Below are 18,059 nucleotides of genomic sequence, written 5' to 3'. Positions count from 1 at the left end.
ATTCCAATACTGCACCAACCACAATATAACCACGTTTACAATATTCCAATACTGCACCAACCACAATATAACCACGTTTATAATATTCCAATACTGCACTAACCACAAGACAACCACATATCCAATATTCGAATACTGCGCTAACCACAAGAGGACCACATCTAGAAGAGCATGCTAATCACACAAGGACAACAGCAAGATCACAGCACTGAAGACGGGATGACCGCAGGCAGAATACATGACTAACCACACGAGGACCGCACCTCTGACAGTGCGGCGACAGCACAAACAACCGCATCTGATAACCTGCACTGACAGAGCCGAACCAAACGCCTAAAGCAGCACTAACCGAGAGCCGCCGTTAATCTCGCTCACGCACAGCCCTCTCTGGAGACGCCTTTTAAATGTCGCTTTATGGGAATTTCACAGATAACAGTCAGCACACTCGCTGAGGTTCAGATTCAAATCTTAAATCAATGTACAATGTATGTTCAATCAGGTTTCCATCGGCACAATGAACTGAGGCTGTAAAGACCACTGCCAGACTAACTGCTGTACATCCGCAATCCAATAATTGTCTTTATGCACTTCAGAGTGAAGAAACTTTTAAATAATTAGCTATAACTAAAAATAATAAATAACAAATAAAAATAAACATTTTTTGGCTTCTCTTAAAAAAGAAACACCTAGAAAGGTCAAAGGCCAATTGCACAGCATGTATGACGTGAATGCACTCAACGACTTGGCATATCTGTCAGTAGACAAAAACACAGCAGTCCATCCATCTTGCATGGAAATGGCCGCTTCGCTGGATCAATAGGCGACTGTACAGGAATTTATCTGACCGAACGGACTGTTGATGGAGAGATGTCTATCAGCATGGGAGCAAATGCGTCTGATTCGCTGCTGAAGCTCAGACTCTGCAATCCTTATATAGATTCATTGGGAACTGGGGGGGGGGGGGGGGGGTGATGGATAATTCCCCAACCTCCGGAATAGGTTTGGGAATCCGAGGAGTGAACGCTGGGATGATCTATCACGTTCAAAAGCAGTGCCCTCTGTTCCCGGACAGTAACCCCCACTGGCTCTTGAACCTGAAGAGTCCTGTCTATAACCCCCCTGACTAGAATCCATACGTCTGCAACCTACCATCATCTGGACATCCGAGGCTAGTGCTTTCCCTCAACACCTGTGTGTGTGTGTGTGTGTGTGTGTGTGTGTGATCTCCGCTGGTACCCTGAGATGTTACTGGCGCACACACACACACACACACACACACGCAGAAGCAGCCGGCAGTCAGGCTCAGCTACGGCGACTGCCTTGTGTAAATAATGCATTGTGGATAAACGTATAAGTGATAGCGGCAGGGATTTGCAGCTGCCGGGATGCTAAAAGCTCTCCCTGGCGCTCCCGTCTCCTCCAGCCCCAGATACCCCGTGTGCTGTTTACGCGCTTTCAACCTTCCATTCATCTCCCACGCTCGGGCTCACACACGCCTGCACAAAGCACGCGTCACGGCAACACGCAGGCACGCGCACTTTCACACTAACGCACGCTCGCACACTTTCACACTAACGCAGGCACACGCACTTTCACACTAACGCGCGCTCGCACACACTTTCACACTGACGCACGCTCGCACACTTTCACACTAACGCAGGCACACGCACTTTCACACTAACGCATGCTCGCACACACTTTCACACTAACGCACGCTCGCACATACTTTCACACTAACGCACGCTCGCACACACTTTCACACTGACGCACGCTCGCACACTTTCACACTAACGCAGGCACACGCACTTTCACACTAACGCATGCTCGCACACACTTTCACACTAACGCACGCTCGCACACACTTTCACACTAACGCACGCTCGCACACACTTTCACACTAACGCACGCTCACACACACTTTCACATTCGAACACGCGCTCGCTCGCACGCACGTACACACGCACGCACAAGTATAATGAAAAAAATGGCAATTCCGTGAGGATAAAAAAAAAAATACTCCACTATCCCTGCAGGCTCAATGAATTGTGGGGTGGTGGATGTAACTACGTTCAAGAAACCGCAGACAGCGTTTGAAAAAAATACAGAGTAATTTATTTTGTGTTATCACTACTGTTGTCGAGGCCGTATGGATCCGCCCCAGCAGCCCGGTGCTGGTGCTGGTGCTTACGCTTCGCGTGCTGTTCTCTGTTCTTCTCCTAGAGTTCATCTGGTGTCAGCAGGGTCATTCAGAGTAGTGAGATGAGTCAGCCCCGGTCTTCAAAAGGACTCTTCCTCTCTTCTGCCCAGACCGCTCCCAGTTGGGACTATGCGATGAGCCGTGTGTAAAGGGGGGACTCGAGGGGGATCCTCGCGTGCGTCACGGGTTCCCCTCAGTGCACCCCTGTCTTAAGACCCAGGCACGCCGAGATCAGTAACGTTAACCAAAGCCCACAGCCATAAGCTCCATTCATACCTGAGCGAGAACGCACAGACAAGACTCAGGGTGACGCACCGGAGTCACACGTCTTATTCATAATGTGTGTGTGCATGTATGTGTGTGTGGGCGTCTATATGTAATCATATATGGCTCACTGGCAATCAACACAGTATGGTACTATCAGTCAGCAATTCCACTCAAGAGCTCTATTGCTGTGACAACCTCTTAGGGCTTTATTTAAAAAAAGATCACTTCAAAACGGGAATATTAAACCGCTGCAGCGCCATATAAAATAAATATCTGGCTTCTTTATTACAGCTAGCGCTGTAAGCCACAAGCAATTATCGTGAGCGATTTAAATGTTTTTTTTTAATATCACTGTAGTTATGTCAGCAGAATCGGCTGGAGACGGAACTCCACTTACTGTAGCCTCCCCCAGTCGCTGCAGGTATGACTGAAACGCGGCACTGATACGCTAGGAGCAATAAGAGAGAGAGACGGTCGTGGAGCTGATGCCGAGTGATCGATGAGCCCGGGGGGGTTTAGAGAGACGTGCGACACGCGGGGGCGAAGGAAGGAAGGAACGAACGCTCGCTCGCGACGCACCCCGTCCTCTGTCCACCAGCGGAGGTCCTCCGAAATGCCCCCCCCCGCGCTCACCTCGAGCCCCGAGGCTACCTCTGGGCTCCCTGCTCCAGCGCATGACCGCAACGTGCCTGCTCCGTCTGCATGGGGTCGAAGGTCACGAGTGCTCACTGATCCACAGATCAGACAAACCCTGTGACAAGCTGAGGAAGCCCTGACTTACGACAGACGGGCAATTTCTTTCTATTCCGGAGTAGAAATTATTGGTTCTGACAACCAAACCTCTCCAGCATGAAAAACAGTACTTATTCACTGATTTACACTCAAAAAAATCCGCCAGAGGGTCTGAGATTTGATTTCTAGACAGAGACATGTACACCAGAGAGGGAAGGAAAGAAAGAGTGAGAGAATGACTGTAATGTAGTAATAATGTAATGTAAATAACAGTAATGAGCGGGTAAAAGAAGACCCAGTTGTAAGGCCCGTATGTATTTTCCATTCTAAACTGATTTAAGAATATGCTTCGCCAACTCAGATCAATAAAGCAAATCCAAACAGAATTCAATTACTTCAAGGGAAATTTTCTTTCAGGATATCGAATCTTCTGCCCAATCAAAGTGTGTCAGCGTCCCATTTCTCTTCCATGAATATACATTCATGTCTTTACCTTCCCGAAGATTAAATTCCTAATCCTGCTTGGCCAACACGTTTCGACTCATCAAATCAAAACTCCACTCATGGACTCGCTTTGCCCCGCCCACTTATTTCCTGAACCAGCTCAGAGGTCACAGGTCGTGGGTCATGGGTTCCTGGTCATGGTTTTGCCTGCAGCACAGAGAGGTTCTGCAGAATTAGCTTGCTCCAATTTCAGCTGAAATATCTCCCACAGGTGACCAGAGTCTAAGCCAACATAAAAAACAGCCTTCAACCATTCTCAACTATTTGTATTTGCAGTAACGCTCATACTATTGAACTTCTTATGAATTAGTCATTTTCAAATCCATTGTTAACAAAGCAGTGGAAAAAACAAGGCTGGAGATGCAATGTTGCTGACAGGAACAACGTGCGCGTGTGTGTAGGAAGGGGAAGGTCAAAAGTCAGGGCGAGGTCATGACCCAGGAAGGGTCAGGGCAGCCTGTGACGTGTACTGTATAACAGAGAGTGTGTTTCTATGACAACAGGCGCGCGCGGGAGACCGTGCGCCGAGCGTGTTCCCCGGGGGCCTGCGTTCAAACAGCTCCTCGTTCAGCACGGCGGACTGTGACATCACACGGCGACCCGCGCTGGGGCGACCCGCCCGTTCCAGGGGCCTGACTCCGCATCATGCCGGGTTTCGTGAACGTGAAAACGGCGGCCGTTTCTCTGAGGCAAAGCGACGCTGACGTGAAAGCGAGGACTGTCTTCAGCCGAGCGCCTGAATGAGGCGGAGAGCGGGGGCGTTAAAGCCGCTGTGAAAGCCGGGGAGGCTGGCGTTTCTCCTCCTCTCACGGTCTCTCACAGCGCTTCCTGCCAAGGTTGTGCGGAGCAGGCGGCTCTGACCGCCTGTCAAACGGCTCCTGTCTCTGCAGCGCTGGGAAGCAGCGCTAAGTGCGGATGACCTGTACGTGTCTGTAGCGTGGGCGCGGGGAAGGTGTGCGGTACTGCCAGTACCTTCCGCACTGTGTTCTCCAGCTCCAGGGCACAGCACAGTTTATTCAGTCTCAACAGAGGTCCCCTCCCTGCTGTTAACCAAAGGAAGGTTTGTAAGATGAAAAAGCTTATCAGTGAGTGATCACACTATAAGCCCTACACTACACCAGCCAAACCTACCTGGGTCACATCCTGGACCACTGACTAAAAGGAATGAGCCAAAACTTATAAAAACCATCAAATGCAGCACTTCCTGTGATGAGCCATGCGAGCAGAGGGAAACAGGAAGTGCTGGGCAGGGAGAGAGAGCCAGGCCATGCGAGCAGTGTGATACATGTGCGGGAAACAGGAAGTGCTAGGCTGGGAGAGAGAGCCAGGCCGTGTGAGAAGTAGCATAAATGTGAGGGAAACAGGAAGTGCTGGGCTGGGAGAGAGAGCCACGCCGTGCGAGCAGGGTGATAAATGTGAGGGAAACAGGAAGTGCTGGGCTGGGAGAGAGAGCCAGGCCGTGCGAGCAGGGTGATAAATGTGAGGGAAACAGGAAGTGCTGGGCTGGGAGAGAGACCCAGGCCGTGCGAGCAGGGTGATAAATGTGAGGGAAACAGGAAGTGCTGGGCGGGGAGAGAGAGCCAGGCCGTGCGAGCAGGGTGATAAATGTGAGGGAAACAGGAAGTGCTGGGCTGGGAGAGAGAGCCAGGCCGTGCGAGCAGGGTGATAAATGTGAGGGAAACAGGAAGTGCTGGGCCGGGAGAGAGAGCCAGGCCGTGAGAGCAGGGTGATAAATGTGAGGGAAACAGGAAGTGCTGGGCTGGGGGAGAGAGAGCCAGGCCGTGCGAGCAGGGTGATAAATGTGAGGGAAACAGGAAGTGCTGGGCGGGGAGAGAGAGCCAGGCCGTGCGAGCAGGGTGATAAATGTGAGGGAAACAGGAAGTGCTGGGCTGGGAGAGAGAACCAGGCCGTGGGAGCAGGGTGATAAATGTGAGTGAAACAGGAAGTGCTGGGCTGGGAGAGAGAGCCAGGCCGTGAGAGCAGGGTGATAAATGTGAGGGAAACAGGAAGTGCTGGGCGGGGAGAGAGAGCCAGGCCGTGCGAGCAGGGTGATAAATGTGAGGGAAACAGGAAGTGCTGGGCCGGGAGAGAGAGCCAGGCCGTGCGAGCAGGGTGATAAATGTGAGGGAAGCAGGAAGTGCTGGGCTGGGAGAGAGACCCAGGCTGTGCGAGCAGGGTGATAAATGTGAGGGAAACAGGAAGTGCTGGGCTGGGGGAGAGAGAGCCAGGCCGTGCGAGCAGGGTGATAAATGTGAGGGAAACAGGAAGTGCTGGGCTGGGAGAGAGAGCCAGGCCGTGCGAGCAGGGTGATAAATGTGAGGGAAGCAGGAAGTGCTGGGCTGGGAGAGAGACCCAGGCTGTGCGAGCAGGGTGATAAATGTGAGGGAAACAGGAAGTGCTGGGCTGGGGGAGAGAGAGCCAGGCCGTGCGAGCAGGGTGATAAATGTGAGGGAAACAGGAAGTGCTGGGCGGGGAGAGAGACCCAGGCTGTGTGAGCAGGGTGATAAATGTGAGGGAAGCAGGAAGTGCTGGGCTGGGAGAGAGACCCAGGCCGTGCGAGCAGGGTGATAAATGTGAGTGAAACAGGAAGTGCTGGGCCGGGAGAGAGAGCCAGGCCGTGCGAGCAGGGTGATAAATGTGAGTGAAACAGGAAGTGCTGGGCTGGGAGAGAGACCCAGGCTGTGTGAGCAGGGTGATAAATGTGAGGGAAGCAGGAAGTGCTGGGCTGGGAGAGAGAGCCAGGCCGTGTGAGCAGGGTGATAAATGTGAGGGAAACAGGAAGTGCTGGGCTGGGAGAGAGAGCCAGGCCGTGCGAGCAGGGTGATAAATGTGAGGGAAACAGGAAGTGCTGGGCTGTGCTGGGCTGGGAGAGCACCAGGCCCAGACTGCGGGGCCCATGGTTACGAAGCTGCTGCTGCTGCTGCTCCTCCTCTCCGCGTGAAGGGAGCCGCCCGTCGCCCGCGCTCTCTCCGAAACCCGCAGAGACTCCTCCGGAAAACGTTATTTATTAAATCGCTTTCATCTGAGGAGCGGCGCCGCCGAACGTGCCGCGATGCTTACCGGTGGCTCCTGAGCTTATTAAAGTTGTGCCTGCTGTCCCGAGACCCAGCTGGAGGGGGGGGCGGCTGGGCGGAGGGGAGCACGATAAAGGAATTCCATTCATCAAACTCGCAGATGAAATTAATATCTGTCACAGCCATTTCGCACAATTTAATATTGTGCCCACAGCGAAGGATACCCGCTGTAATTTCTTTGCGGCGCTGTGTCCCTGTGTGTGACTGTTTCTGTGCTACCGTGTGTGTGCGTGTGCGTGTGTGTACGCGGCTGTGGTACCGTGTTTGACTGAAGGATTCTGGGCAGCTCTGTTTATCGGTCTGTGTCATTGCGCGTGTAAAAAAGCGTGTACTTGAGTGCGCGTACGACTGCAAGGCTGCTGTGGGTGGCAGCGTAGCATAATGGTTAGAGGAGTGGGCTTACAAATCCAAGGTTGCAGGTTCGATTCCGTGCAACCTTGGAACCGCCACTGTACCCTTGGGCAAGGTACATAACTTGAATTGCTTCTGTGAATATCCAGCTGTATAAATGGCCTGTAGGCAGTTGTGTGTAAGTCGCTCTGGATAAGAGTGTCGGTTAAATACTTAAAAAGCAAATGACTGTGCACGTAGTAAATACAGTATACAACTCTGAGGCCTACTAAATCTGTGCAATTTTACACCATGTCTGTACACGATACAGAGGCTTCTCTTTTGAAATCTGATTTTTTTTTTTTCCCCAGTGACCCAGCAGCCTCTGGACCCTGACCTCTCCTTGGGTCAGCCATGACAAGATGGCGGCCTGACTATTGGACTGTGTTTTAGGGTGGCGGCGCGTTTCTCCCCTGAGGAAACGAATCCGTTCTGCCTACCCTAACCTCCCCCCCACACCCCCCGTCATTCCGACTCATCCTGCGCCAGCGTCTAACGAACCGAGACGCCTGCCTCTCCGTCGGGCGCCCGGCCACCATCGCGCCGCGGCGCGGAGGACGGATCGATGCGCTCCCTCCATCAGTAAGAGCTGCTCGCTCCTGGGCTACACAGCTTTAAAGATTCCCCGACTAACACAGCAGCACTGACAGAGACCGATAGCTGAGAGACGGACGGACAGAGCACGGCGGGGAGTGTTTTCTGTATCTGAGCCGGGCATTAATATAGATAAGGCATCTGTGGGTAGGCTCCTTTGGCATCTGTGTGTGTGTGTGTGTGTGTGTGTGTGTGTGTGTGTGTGTGTGTGTGTGTGTGTGTGTGTGTGTGCGTGCGTGTATTTGTGTGTGTGTGTCTGTGTATACACATGCACGCATACACACAAACACACACACACACACACAAACACAGACACACACGCACACAGACATATATGGCTATATAAGGTCTGAAAAAATTAATCGGAGCAATTAATCAATTAATTAATTAAAAGGAAACTTAATTGGTTCTATTTTTATGCACAGTTACAGAATAATGCATTCACCAGAGAGCAAAATCTTCCAGAATTGTGATAAAGTCATCAGCAGCCCAATGTGTCTGGGGGATTAGCTCTATTACTCCTCTCAACTGCAACACCAGATACCATCTCCTCGAGAGAGGGGAAAAGATGGGGAGAAAACTCCTGCCTCACCGAGGAGACCCAAACATACCAACATGCTCTGAAACTGTGAAAAACTTCCTGTTCCCAGGGAGCCAATCAGCGTTCGCCGATCAGATGGATCCGATGGACACAGGGTCGCGGCACAAAGTTGGAAAAAGGAGCGGCCCGTGAGTTCCTTCTGCATGGAGCGCACAGCCGTTGGACGTCGTCCGGTCACGTGACCAGCCGCTCCGCGTTAAACAGAGGAAGCCGCCCCGGCAGCGCACCAGCTGGACCTCGGCGGCCTTCAACCACCGCGCAGACAGACGGAGCACAGCGGCCGCTAATCATAAAAAATGTGAGCGCGCGACTAGCATGCTAATCGCATTACTTTTCCCAGGTTGTTTGCGAATAAATTATGTTTAAACAAACTCAAATTTAAATTCTGGGTATTTTCCTCCTCAATCATTATCACCCAGTTAATGTTATTTCATTAACGGGATGAAACCCATTATCCAACTCAGAGGTGTCTCCGTAGGGCGGAGCCATATTTAAATAGCCATCTCCAGACTAAGAATCACAAAGAATTTAATTAATATACTGATTACTTCAATTAATAGGATAAAAATGATTAACATTCATTCATTACAAGTGAACTTATCTACTGGCAGCCCTAATATATAAAATACATATATTTTGAATGAATGAATCAATGAATGCTTGCTAAGTTAAGCATCAACAATATACACAGTACTTTAGCTCAATGTATCATTTCGTATTCTAAAATGCTTCTGCAAAACAATCCTGTTTATCAAGTTAATCTGAACTAAAAGGTGGGGAGGGAGGGAGGGACGGAGAGAGAGAGATGGATGAGTCTGAGTTTGAGTTCTGGGTGGGAGGGAGAATGTAGCGAGAGAAGGTGAGATTCTAGTGGAGGTGCCGCTGTTGGATACATGCATCATTCAGAACAAAACCAAGGCATTACTGTGGAAGAGGGCAAAAGCTATCCAGAAATATTACATAATGCGATGAGACACACAGAGGCACAATTCTAGATAAACTTACCCTTTCTTTCTCTGCCTCTCCAGAGTCCCCCAAAGAGACGGAGGAGGTGGGGGGCAGGATCAAGCGCTGGGTTTTATCTGTGCTGGGGAGGGGTGTGTTTGGGGATTTGGGGGCGTTTGAATTCTAAGGAGAATCGGCCGGTTCCAACAGCGAGCCGCTCACACGGCTCAGAATCCGGAGGATGACGTTTTGAGCTCATTAGCGCGAACAGATGGACCTGGGGATGAATCGCCAACTCTCCGTTTCCCACAAGTCTGTGCAATTTTGGGAAGAGCGCCGCGGGAGCGTCGAAACCCGCCCGCGGCCGAAGGGAGACCTCCTCCGTCTGCCGGGCCGGGCTCGGCCCGATCCCCGCGGCGCCCCGCTCGCCGAAGAGCCGCCGCGCGGTCCGACCTCCGCCCCCGACCGACCGCCAGGAAGCGCGAGACGCGCGCAGAACCAGAGCCCGGCCGCGGCCAGCGGGAGGAACGCTCACCCCAGCCCAATGTCAGAACTCACCCCATCTGCTCGTCTCCCTGCGCTTCTCTCCTCCTCTCGCTTCTCGTTCTGTTACCACGGCTACTCCACAGACAGCGACCCCCCCCCCCACACTCCTTTCAAATATCCCAAGATTCAGCCGCCGACCGCACAGCCCCCCGCCCGCGCCGCCACCCGCCCCCAATAACACTTGCTTTAGTAAATATCCATTTGTGCGAGTGAGCGATGTGTAAAATTACGAGCTCTGAAAGTCACCCTGAATGAGAACGTCAACCGAGCAAATAAATAATAATGTGCGCCGGGCCGCTCTCCCGCCGCTCTCCCGCCGCGCGCGGGGCTAAGTGTGCCGCCCGCCCGCACGCGCTCGCTCGCTGTTTCAGGGGTAATGAAATGCGCCGCGCTGTGCGGGGAGACGCAGAGGACGGAGCTGGGGGGGCCGGTCCAGACGGACCAGCACCAGCCAGGAGCCGGGCGCCGGTCATTACCGACCCGGCCGCTAATGCGCACCTAACACGGAGAAATCAAACGGAATGAGGGCCTGCAGAAACGACTGCTACACAGAGCCAAGCTATTCCACTCCCCTGCCTCCCACACTCCTCTAAGTGAAGCAATACAGATATGCTAATGGAGACAGACAAAAGCACACAGCAGAACATACACACCCACACACACTCATACACACCCCCGCACACTCATACACACACAGACACCCCCCACACTCATATACACACACACCCACATACACCACACCGCATGCCCATATACATACATAAATACATACCCAGACACACACTCATATACACACACACACACTAACACACTCATACACACACAGACACCCCCACACACTTATACACACACACACCCCACCGCATGCCCATATACATACATACATACCCAGACACACACTCATATACACACACACTAATACACAGACACTCATATACATACACACCCCCACACACTCATATACACATAGACATGCCCCACACACTCATCTACGTAGACACGAATGCACACACAGTATGCATGTATGCATGCACATAAAAGCACACACGCATGCATACATACACGCACACTAACACACACCATCATGCATGGAGCAGACCACAGGCCTCCTGCATTTGTACACGCAGGCTCCTCCTTCACAAGTGGCCAGATTAGAATCAGAAGCGGTTAAACTGGCTGTCAGCCTTTGAGCAGAGACAGTGACAGCTCATGAATAACGCATGCAGCGGGGATCACGTGACCTGGTTCTGTTCATGCTCTGTGTGGCTCAGCTACGGGGGTTATCTATTATACCTGCAGAGAGGGATCTCAGCCTTCATCTCACTTCCCTTACCCCCTCACCCCCTCACCCCCCACTCCAAATCACATCTTCTCACCTCCTGCCCACGCCAACCATCTCACCAACACACCTGCCTGCCCCTATCCAACACACTCACCAGCCCCTATCCAACACACCTGCCTGCCCCTCCCAACACACTCACCAGCCCTTACCCAACACACTCACCAGCCCTTACCCAACACACTCACCAGCCCCTATCCAACACACTCACCAGCCCCTATCCAACGCACCTGCCTGCCCCTCCCAACACACCTGTCTGTCCCTCCCAACACTGCCCCTCCCACCACACCTGTCTGCCCATCCCAACACTCCCAACACACCTGCTAGCCCTTCCCACCACACCTGTCTGCCCATCCCAACACTCCCAACACACCTGCTAGCCCCTCCCAACACACCTGCCTGCTCCTCCCAACAGACCTGCCTGCCCCTTCCAACAGACCTGTCTGCCTGTCCCAACACAACTGCACCCCACCTCTTTACTTCCCGTTCACACACCATCCCTGCATCTGAGCTCCATGCCAGAAGTACAATTTGTGAGCCTTCTTCACCTCCATACAAGCTGCCTTCTGAGGGGGGGCGCTAATTTCAGGGAGGAGTCTTACTCCTTACCCACTTGTATATTATGTAATGAGAGACACCTATAGTGTTGTGACTGAGAGCTTTTCATTTCTCTGCCATTGAGCATTTATAATCTCATTAAGAGCACAGGCTTAGCAGGTTGTTGGTAAGCTAGGTTAGCCAAGTCCCTCCCTCCCAAAAGTTGACCAGCCTATTTCCCCAGTAGCAGTGGGAAGGAGGTGTATCGCCATGGAGACATCAGGTGACAGCTTATGCTGAAAATTAAATGGGAGCAAAGGCCATGAGACACCCTTCAAAGTTAACTCAAATAAAACACAGATTCCTAGCACCCAATGCCTGAGGAATTTCACAGGCACACAACCATCACACACACACAGACTCTCACACACAATACACAAACACGCCAGGAATCTTAGCACTTTCATGCTTTTACTTTCAAAATGTATATTTTTATCTTCCAACATTCTAGAGGTGTGAATAAATGCTCATCTTTCAAACCAATTTCTCCTGGCATCTGTCCCCTCCAGCCCACTTCCCAGCATGCACCGGCATCCACGGGGCCTGACCTCCTCAATTTATACAGACATCCGCAACGCAGTCCAACACTTCCTCTCTTAGGGGCACTGCCTCATGGCTGAAGGTGCTACCTGTAAAGACTGAAGTGCCGTATGGATTTTCAGACATGTTCACACTCTGTTTACCCATGAGGCTTTTTCCTGACCTTCTGAACTTCCCTCAACACCTCTGCCAAACCCTCCCACCCCTCCCCCACCACGTCCACTTAGACCCCTCCCCCTTCCCCGATAGATAAAAAAATAAATAAAAATAATAATCCCACAGGCTGGAGGCATCAAACAGCATGAAAACGAGGGAGACCACCACTGCAGAAGAGGTTTCTTCTGGGCGGTACGGGCGTACGTTAAGAGCCAGTCGGAGCGTGAGAGATCGCGCCATTCCGCCCAATCAGCGACTCAATCACCGGCGTGATTCGGGCATTGAAAAGCCCCCCCCCTCCGGTGTTTTTCCCGCGGAAAGTGTTCCGCGGCTAATTTCGCCGCGGACGGCGGAAGGGCTCCCTAAAAACAGAGGAAGGGAAAGTGAGTGATACCGCTCCGTCGAGTGCTCCGCCGGGCGGGCCGGAAGACGGCGAGAGGCGCGGACGCCCGCCTCGCTTCGCCCGCTAAACCGAGGCGCCACGCGCCGCCGCCGCCCGATGGCGGGAGAATTAGAGAGCCAAAAAAGCGCGGGAGCCGACAGCGGGCGCGGCGTATCGCGGGAATCTGGCCGCCGAGCGCGGGTCCGCTGCTCGCCGTGCTTTATGATTTATGGGGCTCAGAAATTGAGTTCAGCCGCAGTGTCAGAGGCAGAAATTGCTACAGTGGAGAGATTTGGCGCGCGGCTCTGACCTTGACGGAGCAGATTCCTCAGCTCCGAATAAAGCCCAATCTCTGCTCTGATTAATATCCCGCCGCGACCTCTGACCTCCGGCGGAACGGCTTCACGTCCCAACGCCAGCGCGCTCTTTTTGTTTCCTCCCACTCTCGGCGAAGTCGTTTTTTTTCTTCCTTTAATGCTGCACCTATAAACACAATATTCGGCTTCTTTCCAAGAACACTTTTTTCTTTTTTTTTAAACAACACATCCTTTATTTTTCGAGTACCACTCTGCAAAAATAAATTACCGTTGCAGAAGCACTCCGTATAGTTTCCCAATATCTCCACCCGCCGTGAGAGAGCATATTACACAGCACGCGTGCCAACCCAAGGTGTTAAAACGGTTCATTTCTTTGCTCTTTGTGAAAAGTGCGATTAGTTCCATATGGAGTCTGCTCGGTCTTCTCAAAAACTTTTGAATGGCATATCTGTGTTACGGCCTGCTTGCCCGCGAGCAAATTAAAGCCCCCAAAATCTCAACCCCCTCAGCCTCGATTAACGTGGCTTAAAATATAGCTAACCTTCAAAAAAAACTGAACGTAAAATCGCACAAACACAGACTGGAGCGCACGCACACACAATGACCCCAGATATCCACCGCCTGGATGGAAAAAGCACAAAAATAAGAACAGAACAGATTTCCTGATGCTCAACATCAGCCCGAGTGAAAATGCGCACATTCGGGTCTTGTTGAGGACGTACGACTGAAGGCAAAGTCGCTGTGCGTAAGCGGACTCAAAGGCGCCGCCATTCTGAGGTAAAGACAAAGCAGCGTTCACAGACATCAAACCGCAGCAGACTCCCGCTAGCGAGCTAAGCGCTCCCCCAGCCACGGGGGCGTCACCCAGGGAACGCCACGTTTTGAACACATCAGACGCTCGCGCGAGCCGTCTCCGCTCCGGGGGGCCGCTCCGGGGGGCCGCTCCCCTCCCGCTCGGGGCTTAATCACCTCGTTTCAGCTCTGGATCGACGGGCCCTCCAATTCCAGGATCGACCAGCGGCCGGTTGAAAGGAGTCTTCAAAATGGCTTCCCCGGGATTATGAACGGAGCGAGCCGCTCATCCTAAAAAAAGCACAGCTGAAATACAGCATGTGGAGCTGCCTTTACAGAGACCAGACTGCCTCACTGTCACCGCCTGGCCAGGATGTCTTCTATCTGCACCAAAGAGTACATCTCTGGTGCCTGGCTTCCGTGAGGAAGATGCAACTTCGCAGAGAGGCAGTTGGTGGACATGGCTTTCAGTGATCCGTACATATCACCCTAAAGAGACAGCGAAGCGCTGCGTAGGTGCTCTAAAAAATCACTTAGGCGGAGTGGACGCGTTTGTGCTCGAGTACATACTTCACATCGGCGCAGGAAGAGCTCTTTGCTAAAAACTGTGCCAGTAAGAGGAAGCCAGGTGGAAGCCAATCAGTCGCTATGGCGAAACGCTCGAGCAGACTCGCACATCGCATTACTGTACTCGCGAATGTCGGGTGTGTGGGGGGGGGGGGGGGCGAACAGACGGACACAGTACAAGCAAATTCTGATATTTAAAACCTTTTTCTTAATTTTTCAACTCTAAAATGCTCTGTCCAATTTGACAGAATTATTTTGTGCCTCTTTTCACAGAGTGTTTGAAACTGACACATTTCTGAAATGACAAGATCCCCAGAGCCTAAACCACATGTCTTTAAAAATAGAAAGCGATATTAATAAAAAAAACTTTACCAAACAAAAACAAAAAGAACAAGACAGTAACTGTCTTTTTCAGAAAGGATGCTTTTGTTCTTGTGAAGATGAATGAGCAGAGGACACAGTCAGAGTAGCCCCTTGCCTTTGAATGTTTCATTAAATTAAAAGCACGATCTGCAGGGGAAACGTGTTAACACTCTGCACACCTAATGAGCAACTAAGGCCTTGGAAATTTGATTGCTAGTTTGACAGATTTTAGTTCCACGAAAGTGAGACGAGCAAGCAAAAAAAAATAAAATAAATAAATGACCAGTGTAAAAATGTGGATTTAGATTGCTGGCAACCCTAAGACTCTGCTATAGCAAAGCCATAACCAGAACTAGTGCAGATGGGGGTCACACTGTTTTTTATTCTCTTTTTTATGGCTGGGAAAGTTCTTTTAGTATTTTTTGCTTTATTCAGACATGTAGGAAGCAGAGAGGGAAAGCGCACACAGTCCGAGAGTCCGCTGCTTATGACAACCCCCTAATGAACACCCAGCCTGGACTGACACACATTAAAACATAAACAATGTTTTGCCTTCCTGCTAAAGCAAAATAATTGTACATTAGTAAATTAGATGCAGATGAAAAGCATGTTTACTTCAACAATCATTTTGACAAAAGAAGCCTTCCGTAATGCGAGGTTGCACTATCACAGGATCCTGCATTATTCAAGCAGAAAATAAAAACGTGAGGAGCATTCTTTAAAACGCGAGCGTGTCTCCCATAAAATTGGATTTGGTTCCGAGTCGAGAGCTGTCGGCAGCCATTTGCAAAACCAGCGCACAGCGCTGATATTCAGCTGGGAGACGGACGGATTGATCTGGAACACGTCGACGACTACCCAAAATACAAAACGCGCACAGAATAGGCTGCGCTACATCTCCGGCCATCTGAAACAACGGCGGCCATGTTAAACGATGAGCTGATTTCAGCCCCGGCTTTGCGGTTCTGACTGTGAGCGTGTAAACAAAACAAGCGGACAGACTGGGCGAAAGCTGCGGCGCCAGGTGGAAAGCTATCTTTCTGTGATTTCGACTGGACGCGGCCATATTGCCATCGTTGCCAGAAACAAAGTTGTGACAGCATAAATATGCATAGCCACACTGCAAGTATGTCCTGAATCCAATCAGGGCCTTGGAAATAGCCACACAAGGAGAGGATTGGCCCAGCGAGCTTCCTTACAAACTCTAAAGCCTGATTTATACTTCATGGCACAACACGTTTGTAGCACCCCAAGTGCGCTGGGACAAAAATGAAGGTGCCGCACAAAGTTACTAAATTACCTGGTGTCCTGCTCGGATCTGTTCCAGAACCTTGTCGTAGCAAACCTCCTCCATGTCGTGAAGCTGCTGTACCTATAAGGCAAGGGCACACAAAGAGAGAAGTGACTCATTGAAACAGGCTGCAATCACTGCATTACACAGGGCTCTCCTCTCTTATATAGAGCCGCCAGCTAAACTGTTCAGTAAAGCATGTGTTCATAAAGCAAACTGAATGGATTAACTGATTAAGTTGATTATTACTTTTTATTCTCATAAAGACAGGCAGCCACACAGTCCAGTTTTGGCTAGCAAGAATTAAAGTGAACAGTCACATGTGGCATTGCATCATGTCAGTCAATTAATATTCAGATTTTAGAAGCAGCTATTTGTGAAATTGAACCTTGAGGAAAAAAAAGAATCCACAGAACATTGATATTTGTTAGCACTTCACAATTTTTTTTTCCCACCCAGCCTGCAATGGGCCACCCACTTAAGGGTTTGGGATGTCCAAACAAACACCTTCCCAGGGTTTAAATCTTTTACAAGCTCTTAACAGAGAGCAACCCTAATAGCCAGTAAAGCATAATATACTCCTGAGTACTATATTATTGGCCTGGGGGAGACCACTGCTGCAGTCGGTAAAGGACAATAATGCCAGGCATTTGTCAAATGAAAGAAGCAATACAGAATCTATTCTCAGCTCGCAGTTAGCACTTTTTCATTTTAGCAAGGGCACTAGGACTCGTAATAACCGTGGTAGAAAAAGCAATCTTCTAAATACAAGAAAAGAAACAAAAGAAAACAAAGTATTTATTTCACAATGCCCCCAGAGTGGCTGCCAGGCCCGGCGTATTGCAGCGGCTCTGAAGTAGCGCGAGAGCCACTACAAGCTGTTTGCACAGCCCGGCGAAGCGCCGCTGTTCGCCTGAGCCGCTCCTCAAAGAGCAGCGCGCCGCTATTGTTGTTGTGCCGCTGCAGTTGTGCGGCGACCTTGAGAGGGGGAGGGTGTTTACACTGGGCTGAAGCGCGCGGCGCGCTTCCGAGAGCGACGATAAACCCGCCCGCCCGGGCGCGGGCGCGCGCGCGCGTGTGATTTGCAGCCGGATAGCCGCCCGGGCGAGCGCACGCGTGTGATTTGCAGCCGGATAGCCGCCCGGGCGCGCGCGTGTGATTTGCAGCCGGATAGCCGCCCGGGCGCGGGCACGTGTGATTTGCAGCCGGATAGCCGCCCGGGCGAGCGCACGCGTGTGATTTGCAGCCGGGTAGCCTCCTTATCGGCGAGCTCTCGCGCCGGGCCCCGATGGTAAGCCGCGCGGGCAAATAAAAAGAAATAACCGCGCGTTGAAAATGGCGAGCGGCCGGTTGTGTTCTAAGCCCGTGGAAGAGCGCGGCGGGTTTCGGGCTAGCTGGAGCGTGCGTTTGCGCACAACTGTTGCTCAGACCATGAGGTCAACAAAAACGCTCTAATTCATCATCGCTACTGCATAAACCCATGATGAACTATGTCATGAATTATGAAACGTGATCATGACCTTCATAATTCATAATAATCACCGATATCATAAAAATGTGTTTATGAGTTAAGACAGGTCTTTATTCATAAGTGTCCTCATAAGAACTCATCCAGAGACCAGAGGAGCAGACAAACACACGGTCTCTGCTCACCCTGTGGTCAGACTCACACAGTCTCGGCTCACCCTGTGGTCAGACTCACACAGTCTCGGCTCACCCTGTGGTCAGACTCTCACAGTCTCTGCTCACCCTGTGGTCAGACTCACACAGTCTCTGGTCACCCTGTGGTCAGACTCACACAGTCTCTGCTCACCCTGTGGTCAGACTCACACAGTCTCTGCTCACCCTGTGGTCAGACTCACACA

General features: G+C 51.3%; 1 protein-coding gene across 6 annotated transcripts in view; it reads right to left on the bottom strand.

The window, feature by feature from the left end:
* The window catches only part of ascc3 (activating signal cointegrator 1 complex subunit 3), a 240,917-nt gene that overhangs the window by 104,602 nt on the left and 118,256 nt on the right, over positions 1–18,059 (bottom strand). For all 6 annotated transcript variants that reach the window (XM_035420116.1, XM_035420134.1, XM_035420106.1 and 3 more), the window contains exon 13: positions 16,204–16,275. In XM_035420116.1, the coding sequence (XP_035276007.1) occupies positions 16,204–16,275 (72 nt within the window). The remainder of the gene's footprint in view (positions 1–16,203; positions 16,276–18,059) is intronic.

This window comes from Anguilla anguilla, chromosome 1 (assembly GCF_013347855.1).
Source record: "Anguilla anguilla isolate fAngAng1 chromosome 1, fAngAng1.pri, whole genome shotgun sequence".
Lineage (NCBI taxonomy): Eukaryota > Metazoa > Chordata > Actinopteri > Anguilliformes > Anguillidae > Anguilla > Anguilla anguilla.
Note: the sequence above shows the minus strand (reverse complement) of the source record. Positions and strands in the feature narration are given on the sequence as shown.